Source organism: Puccinia triticina, chromosome 5A, assembly GCF_026914185.1.
Source record: "Puccinia triticina chromosome 5A, complete sequence".
In the NCBI taxonomy this organism is placed as follows: Eukaryota; Fungi; Basidiomycota; class Pucciniomycetes; order Pucciniales; family Pucciniaceae; genus Puccinia; species Puccinia triticina.
In genome coordinates, this window is record NC_070562.1 from 1,801,813 (window position 1) to 1,810,954 (window position 9,142).

The following is a 9,142-nucleotide window of genomic DNA, read 5'->3' on the forward strand; positions in this document are numbered from 1 at the left end:
TGGGGAGAACTCTTGGGATAAACACGTGGGTTGCGGACGAGCCGGCTTTTAACCTATAGGAAGCTCAGGGAATCTGTACAATGACAGCCCAGTGAGTAAGCCAACCACACGCGATCCGTCTCCAATCTCAATGAATTGCAAGCTAAGACTAACCTGTACAATGACAGCCCAGTGAGTGAGCTAACCACACGCAATCCGTCTCCAATCTTGATAAGGAGAGAGAAGGGAGCCGGGGCGTGTGGCTATCTATACCGGTACACAACAGATAGGGTTGTGTGTACCGGTATCACAAGGTTAGGTTTAGCAAGCTATGTACATGATATGCAGTATGTACATATAGGTGAAACACATAATCTTGTCCAACACTCTAACAAAGCGCTCAAGGGAAGCAGATCCTCATGAGGATCAACATTGGAAATGATCAGGGCAGTGTAATGATCAGTACTGATCCTGGATCAGTAGCTGTGCACACTAGCTGATCATAACCAATCAGTGATTCCATTCAGTGCTCTTTGAATTGGATTACATCATGTATTGTTTATGTATTTATATCATAACCAATATGTTATGTAAATAGGAACTGAGGCGTAACAGGGAATAAATGAGTGATACCTGTCTTGGGGTATTTCACATGTACAGTAATATTACAATGTATTGTAATCTTACTGTTTGCACGTAAGTCAACTCTTATAACAACAGTACATTATGGTAACTGTATTAAACTATGGTTATCTGTAATGTGATGTATAACAAGAGTACCTTCTTAAGCCTGTATCTAATGATATACATATGTAATAAAGGTGTAAAAGGAATGTACTATGAGTAATGAGAACAATTGCAGGTACTTGGTACATGTAAGGTACTGTGACATGTACTCTGTGGCTGACAATCTCATACCCCCTCCCCTCTCCTTGTTGTTTTTCTCTTTTTTTCCTGTTGTAAAATTGTGTTTTTTGCTATTCTCATTTGTTTTTTTTATCCACGATAATGCAGCATCTGCTACCCTGTGGGTGGCAGCTTTCAGTTCAGCTACATAGTGCCAGTTGACCTGAGATTGTCGGGGAGTGACCCAATGCTCCTGTCAGAAGATGGGGAATCCACGGCCCCCATAGTGTTGTTTGTAAGACGAGGGGAGCTCGCCGCCTCCACAGAATGCCTGTGGCTTGTGTGGGATCCACGAGATGATCCCGGCGAGGCCACCCTCACAATTCTTGGTGGTGAGCACGTGGGCGTGTGGACTGACAGCCGCTGGTCCGCCCCCCGCAAGGGTCAGCCGTGGATTCCTCATCATTTCCAAGTCAGTCCCGCGTGGAGGTACTCCCCGGGTGTAAAGTTGCATGTCTGGCCCTACACGCGGGGAGTCCATCCACGGGGAAATCACGTGGAATCCACGAGGAATCCACATGGTAGCCAAGCACAAGGTTGGACCAGCGGCTGGAGGTCCAGGGAATCACAGGGTCACCACTGGGAGGATCACCAGTGGATTCCACGGCAGCTTTTGGCTCCGCGTGGAATCCCCGTGATCCCGACGTGAAGGTCAAGCCCACAAGTGGATCACGGCTCCTTCAACCGTGGGCTCCCCAAGGAATTGTCGTGATACCCACGCGCGGGTCGGGCCCCCAAGATGTGGTTTGGTTAGGAAACCCGGGGGGGGGCGGAGCGGATCAAAACCGCGGGTAATATTGCAGAATGTGGTACCACCAGGGTACCACACGCTGCATTGCATGTCAAGTGGCTGTCGCCGTAAAAACATAAAAAAAAAGAAATAAAAAGTAAAAAACAAAGAGAAACAAGAAATAAATGAAAATCAAGATAAATGAGAGAAAAGGGAGAGAAATGAGAAACAGCAGAATCAGAATGTGTCTGCGGCAACACCTTTGTCTTTGTCCTCGGGGACCTCCTGGGCTCTGCTCACCAACATCTTTAGGGGAATGAAATCAAGAACGCAAAAAATGATGCAATCAAGTTCCCAAATAAAAGCTTCTTTGTCTCTATCAGGCAAGAATTCAAGGTATCAGTTTTGTGATTGGCTCTTGAAATTGAAAGGAAAAGTGATGAAAAACAAACTTTGAAGAGCTGGCAATGACTGGAGCTGCGATTCAAGGCTTGTCAGCTTTTGATCCTCCTCGCATAGCAAGTGCAACACTGGTACCAAAAACCTAAGCCGTAGCAAAGAAGGCACAGATATTAGGGGGAATCAAAGTTGGCCATGCACGACTTGCATGCACTTTTGCAAGTTGGTGTTCAAGGCTTTTATTGAACACCAAATTTCAAAAAAACATCCAAGCAGGCTCAGGGGGTGTAGTACAGTGTGCCTTGCATGCACTTTTGCAACTCGGTGTTCAAGAATGAACTTGAACACCAACTTGCAAAAGTGCATGCAAGTTGCATCTGGCCAACTTTGAAACCCCCTATTGCAGTCAAAGTTGGATTGGGGAAAGCATGAAATTAGGACTCACTGCAAAGGTTGCTACGGCCAGGTGCTTGTTCAGAGCTTGTCTGGTGAGTGGTGAGAAAATTGGGGGTACAGTCTGAAGAGAGTTTTAGACATCAATGCATGAGGGGTAAATGACCACCAATCTCAGTTATCAAGACAGCTTCTTTTTAGATGATGTTGAAAATGTTCAAAACCAAAGATGGCTACACTGACTTTTCAAAGATCACGTAAGTCATTTTCAGAAGGAGTATCAAAAGATATCCAAGCGCTGGTTTTGTTGTTGAGTTGTACTCTGTTTGAGGTCGAGGTTCCTGTCTTGGATCTTGTCATTGATCCCACAGATTCCGACCTTGTCGGCCGTCCGGAGCGGTTTGGGGATTTTGTTGTACTTATTGACGTCAGCATCTTGTTGATCATACATCAGGACCGAGGCATCCATCAGGTTCCCAAAGCCAAGGATCAGCACGTTGTAGAGCGTCTCGCGCATGCTCATTGTCAGGTTGATCATCCGCAGCGCCCGGAGCGAGCGCGTGAACCGACTGGTCAGGCCACCGTAGACCAAGGAGGCCAGGATATCCAATACCAGCGTGCCCAGGACAAGGAAGTCGACGTGGTTCCAGGTGTTGAGGAGGTAGGCGTTGAAGGTAAAGATGAAGCCATTGGCAAGGACTTTGATGACAAACTCGAGCACAAAGAACAGGCCAAGGGTGAACCAGGTATAGATCAACTCACCATTGATCAGATAGTAGTGCTGCTTGTAGACTGGCGTCGCGATAGCTGCGGCAACGACGCTGCACAGGATTGTGCTGACGACAATCAGCTTGAAGACAAATCACGCTGATCTTGTTGGCCGGCCGTGCAAAGGTCCGTTTGCTGTAGGAGGGCTCAACAAGATACTGGAGTCTGGCAGAGCTTGCGGTGGGGGTTAGTCTGGGAGATGCACCACAAGACCTTATTGTACATCAGATGCTCTTTGATGAACTGGTCCTCTTGCTCAAGCTTCTCGTTGTTTGAGGTGATGTTGAACTGCTGGCGCTGGCATAAGTCCCTTGTTGCCCTGGGTCATCCAGAGTACATAATCAAGCCGGACCGGAAGTTTGAGCCGGGGTGATTGTCATCAAATTAGCCCTAATCTCCCGATGAGCTGCGTTCTTGTTGGTTCCACCAACAATGAGAGCAATGGGGAATCCACGGCTGCCCCTGCATGTTGTGTGCTTGTGGGCTCCACCGCGATCTCACAGGCGGCTGTGGAATCCTCTTCATTCTTGATGTGGAAATCACAGGCGGGTGGAGACAATGGGAAAGCCCGTCGTCTCCACGCATTTTTCACAGGAGGGTGGAGACAACGGGGGGAGCAGTGAAATCCACGTGGGTTTCACAGAGCCGGTGATCCCGTTTTCTCCACAAACGTGTGGGCCAGGAAGCTCCCCCGCCGTGTACAGGATTGAGACAAATGGCAGGGAGGATCCGATTCCTACGCTTCCCCATTTTCCCCAATATCACCCTCTAGGCTTCCGATTCTCTCCTTGCCTTTGGCACCATTAAAATCACGAGCTTCTTAGCTTATTTTCCCCCACTTCAAACTCCCCCTTATCCATCCCCCCTTGTAAGTAACGTCCTGTAAATGTTGTTACATGGTGGATGTCTAAAGAACCTAGATTTTGATCGCTGAGATTGATTTGAAGTAGACAAGTAGACAACCAGATAGAAAAAGAGGACAGGAGAACAAAGAGACAAAGGACTGAAGAAGAAGTGTTAGTGATTGACAAACGACCGAGGAGATGAGTGCTGAGAGAGAGAGCTTTGAGTTCATTTCTCACCAAGTTGAACACGAGTCAGTTGTTGTTGAAAGTTGGCCGTTGATTGACCGCGAGACAGATTAGTAGGTCGACGATGATTGACCGCAAGGACTTGGAGAGTTTTATTGGTGAAGTGGAGGAGAGGATGATGAGAAGGAAGATTGGAAGAAAGAGATGGAAGGAGTAGTGATGGAGTGGATGATGATTATGGTTTTGAGATTGAGGATTGGATGAGAGATTGGGGAAAAGGAGGGAAGAGTCGAGATGAGTGAGCGGTTGAGTGATTGGAGGAGTTAGGTTTTCATTGATGATAATGGTTTTGGGGCTTGAGATTTGGAGGGCTTGAGGTCTTGAGAGCTCAAGGGCTCAAGATCCGCAGCTGTTCTAGCACTGACAAGATTCAAAAATTTATGTACCCAATCCCCCCTTTGAGCCCGCACAGGCTCAGGGAATTTCAAATTTTGAGCCCAAAAACCAATGGATCACTACTCCAGAACCACTTCACAGTAGGTGAAGTGTGCTAGTGATTATGTGTGTCAGCTAGGTAAAAAACTGGGAAATGGAAGCTGAGATTGCAGGCTACAAGTCTGTCTACTCAGATTTTTTTGAACTAAAAACTACATTTTTAAAAACATTTTGAAAAGAAAATATGTGTTTTTTTGCCACCGTTTGAAGATCCTGCACTGCCCCAGCTGCCTGCAGAGCCCTTGTGCCCCGCAGCACCCGCGCACCCAAACCTTGTTGGACAGTTTGGCACCCCATGCCAAACCCAACCACCACACCTCATCCCAATAACTCAGACTCCGTTGAACAGGAACAGAGAGAGCAAATCAATTCCACTCAAATAGTAGGGGAACAAATTGGTGAGTCTCACACAAAATCTCAAGCTAGAGAAAGAAACAAAAAGATCTAAATAAAAGTTGAACGTTCTGTCACAAATATAGACAATGTTGCTGTACTCAAAGTTGTTTTACTCACACCAAATAAACTGGGCAAGGATCCAGCAGCACCATCCAAAGTAAGGACCAAAGGTCTAATAAGAAAAAAAAGATCAAGGGCTAAAAACAGCTGGCTTGCTTTAGCCTGAACTCATCAATCCAGAAAATAAAATTGTTCTTTTCCTATTTGATTCTTTTTCTATCTACATATTATCAGGTGGCGGTCTACTTGCCTGCTCTTAGGTAAAAACTCTACTCTTGTTTTTACACACTTAACATAATGTACTTAGAGTCAGAACCTGATGAGAAGAAATAAATTCTTAGTCTTCTGAAATCTTTCACCTTCCACCTTACCAAAAGCCTCAAAAGAATACAAAATATCAAACTGCATGCGTGCGCAGAACGTTGTGTACATTCCGCAGCATCCCCGACGTTGCCAGGTCATAAAACCGCGTGTAAACACAGAAAACCTGGGTTTTTTTAGCAAGGCCCTAGAAAATATAAAAAATTAGTCGCAACAACTCCCAAAATAAAAACAATTTTAGGAAAATGACTCCCAAAGATAGCTGAAGCCCAAAAATGGGGTTAGGTCGACATCTGGAGCTGGTCATGATTTGGTCCCAGCAACGTATGGGAGTTGTTTTCCCAAAAAACGGGAATCATTTTTTCAATCCTCTATTTCTTGTCTTATTTGTCCATTGAAAATTACGGCTAACTTTGTTTTTTTGGGATAGTACTTCACCCATTGTTCAAAGACGTTTACTTCAAGATTGCAGGATGGGAGGAGAAATGGATTACCGAAGCCCTTAGACTCACCCGCGATATGTTCAACACGTATTACAAGCCCACGCAAGATGTTCCACCCTCTACTGACCAACACAAAGCAACCAAGGTAAGGTTTATTTTGTTTCATTCAATCAGACCGTTACATGAGATTCACTAAGGGTTTTTTTTCTAACCCGCAGGCAAGGACTGGAAACATTGCACAATTGGGTGCTGCTATAGCGGCCCGACGATCCGGTCAAGACCTGGCTAGCTTCGGGTCTCATTTTAGATGATGGTTCTCCTCTCGACTCTTTCAATTGGCGGGTCCAGCAAAAACGGGCTGGTAATACACATGGTGGGCTTTTGACTTAAGTGTCCGACTTGGGATCGGACGACTGGTCGGGAATCGTTCCTGAGCTAGTGAGCGGAGAGGGGAAATGAGAGGGAAAGAGGTAAGCAAGCGAGTCAAAGAAAATGAAGTGCATAATACGTGTAATAAGTTTGTTGCTGAGAAAAGGAGGATAAAGAGAGAAGAAGAGGGTCAAAACATACGATTTCTTTTCAGTAGTGTTGGGCGGCTGGTCCTGGTGAGAGTTCGAAAAAGAGTTAGCCGCGTTTTCGACGACAAGTTTGGGAGCCTCGAAGAGTTTGTTCATGACAGAAGCACGTTGAAGGACCGCGAGTTCGTCCAGCGAAGATGACCACCAAGCGTGCAGGTCCTGCTGAGTTTTGGGATCGATTTGAGCTAGAGTCTTGTCGTCTATTTGGCTCGTGCCCAGGACTCGTGGTAGTTGTTCGGAGAACTTCTGTGTGGTTTTCCGGGTAAAGTACTCTCTAAAGTTGTACGATCCAAACTGGCTTGAAGCTGCGATGAAGGATGCCTCTAAAGAACGGATGTGTTGCTGCTGCAGTTGTCCAGCAAGACGTCCTAGTCCTCGGCCTACTGACATCCTGGCTTCTTCTTTCGTACGTGTGCAGGGTGATTTGTGGACTATTGAGCGTGCTGGTTGTATGGTTTTGGGGAATACTGGACTTTGGGAGCTTGGGTATTGGCGAATGCGTTGGAGATGCTCTAAGTTAAGTCAGGGAGGCCAATCGGGCGGGCTTGAGCTTTCCGCGGGCTGGCCCGTCTCAGCCCGCAAAATACATACATAGATGATAGCATATTCGACTCGGCCGTAGTCTACGTAGCAGCTGGGCAGACGTGGAAGTCTCCTTCATCATCCTTCCACGATCTGACCCATCTGGCCTAGGTTTGTGTTTCTTCTTCTCTTTCTCCTCCATCCAATGAACTGACTATCCTTCCACGATCTGTCCCATTTGGCCCAGTTCACTGCAACAGGGAGAACAAAATCCAACCAGATACTGAGATGAAAGAAGCACAACCAGAACAACAAGAGGAAAACGAGGATTATGAAGAGGACGAGGAGGAGGATTTGGGCAGAGCAGGATTGGCTGCAGCTTCTGGGGGATCAGATCTCTACCTCGATACTGTGAACCGAGACATGCTCGACTTCGACTTCGAAAGGTTGTGCTCCGTCACGCTCTCGAACATCAATATTTACGCCTGTCTCGTCTGTGGGAAGTACTTCCAGGGCCGTAGTCGGTCCAGCCCTGCTTATGCTCATAGTATCGGCGAGGACCACCACGTGTTCATCAATCTGTTGTCAGAAAAAGTTGGTCTCTTTTTACTGAAACTCTCCAAAAGCGCGTCTTATATTTTATTATATATCACCTGGGGCTGATGTTAACAACTTAGGTATACGTCTTACCCGATGGGTACGAAGTCTCAGATCCATCCCTGGATGACATCAAGTATCTTCTCAACCCTACCTTTACGCCCGGTCTATTACGGAAACTGGATGCGGGCAGTCAAGGACCGTCTTACGACTTACATGCTGTGGCCTATCTTCCAGGATTTGTTGGGCTGAATAACATCAAGGCAAATGACTACTTGAATGTCATCGTCCACCTGCTTGCACATGTACCACCGGTTCGAGACTACTTTGTCTGTCGGTCCTCAGAGGGCTCTTTCGAGCGTGCTCGAGCCTCCGAGCTCGTCCAGAGGTTCGGGACCTTAATGCGCAAGATCTGGAACCCGCGTGCTTTCAAAGCTCAGGTGAGCCCACACGAATTCGGGCAGGAGGTCGCGACCCGCTCGGGCGGCAAATTCACGTTGACCGACCAAGCCGATCCAGTCGAGTTTCTGGGCTGGTTATTGAACACGCTCCATCGGGACCTAGGGGGCAGCAAGGCGAGCGGCCGAAAGGCAGTTGAGAAGAAGACGAAGGATACCAGCATCATTCATGCGGCGTTCAGAGGGATCGTCAAAGTAGAAGAGCAGGAGATCGTCGCAATCCCCGACTCCGGTGAAGTCGGGAAACGGCCTCAATTCGACATCAACCAGGATGGTCGACGACTGATAGAGTCGACATTCATGTTCCTCACCCTCGACCTACCCCCACCGCCGGTATTCCAAGACTCCGTCCAGAAGAACATCATCCCCCAGGTGAATCTGACGACCCTCTTACAGAAGTACGATGGCTCGAGCAAGGTGGAGCGTAGTGGAATCCTGCGTACCCACTCCTGCTCCCGTCTGCCCGAGTTCATCATTCTCCACTTCAAGCGATTCGGATCGAATTCGTTCATTGAGGAGAAGAACCCGACGATCGTCAACTTCCCCACCAAAGGCGTCGACTTCTCTGTCTGTCTCGGCTCCAACCATCCCCCACACCAGGAGGGCGTGCCCTCGGAGTACCTCTATGACCTCCTCGGTAACGTCACTTACTCCTCCACTGCTGGTACCGCTAAGGAAGACTCCCAGTGGAAGGTCCAGGTGCACACTCGCTCTGGTAACCCCCTCCAATCATCCGACGACGATCCGGATGTCAAAGTGGCTAAGAAAGGGGAGGAGAAATGGTTCCAAATCCAGGATCTGATTGTTGAAGAGGTCAACAGACAGATGGTCTTTCTCGGCGAAAGTTATATCCAAGTACGCTTGTCTCTTTCCCTTCACTGGATCACGGAGCGAAATTTCTGATACTTTTTTCGGGGGTGTATAGATTTGGGAAAGAAGGGCAGGGTCTTCTCAATCGTTGCAGTTCGACGACCATCTAAACACCCTCCGGGCTTCCACCTCAACCACCCCCAAGAAGCCCATCCCTTCATCCACACCGTCAATCCCTCATCACCCCCCAAGCTAA

General features: G+C 47.6%; 3 protein-coding genes across 3 annotated transcripts; 1 reads left to right on the forward strand and 2 right to left on the reverse strand.

The window, feature by feature from the left end:
* Positions 1-1,852: 1,852 nt before the first annotated feature.
* Positions 1,853-3,400, reverse strand: PtA15_5A211 (uncharacterized protein; the record flags this gene model as incomplete). The annotated part of the gene is made up of 4 exons (XM_053168948.1): positions 1,853-1,991; positions 2,068-2,092; positions 2,729-3,214; positions 3,328-3,400. 4 exons carry the CDS (start codon positions 3,398-3,400, stop codon positions 1,853-1,855), a joined length of 723 nt encoding a protein of 240 aa, XP_053020193.1.
* A 2,907-nt stretch (positions 3,401-6,307) lies between these two features.
* Positions 6,308-6,889, reverse strand: PtA15_5A212 (uncharacterized protein; the record flags this gene model as incomplete). Its single annotated transcript, XM_053168949.1, has 2 exons — positions 6,308-6,356; positions 6,492-6,889. 2 exons carry the CDS (start codon positions 6,887-6,889, stop codon positions 6,308-6,310), a joined length of 447 nt encoding a protein of 148 aa, XP_053020194.1.
* A 555-nt stretch (positions 6,890-7,444) lies between these two features.
* PtA15_5A213 (uncharacterized protein) lies at positions 7,445-9,142 on the forward strand (the record flags this gene model as incomplete). Its single annotated transcript, XM_053168950.1, has 3 exons — positions 7,445-7,615; positions 7,699-8,931; positions 9,002-9,142. The coding sequence occupies 3 exons, from the start codon at positions 7,445-7,447 to the stop codon at positions 9,140-9,142; spliced, it is 1,545 nt and encodes a 514-aa protein (XP_053020195.1).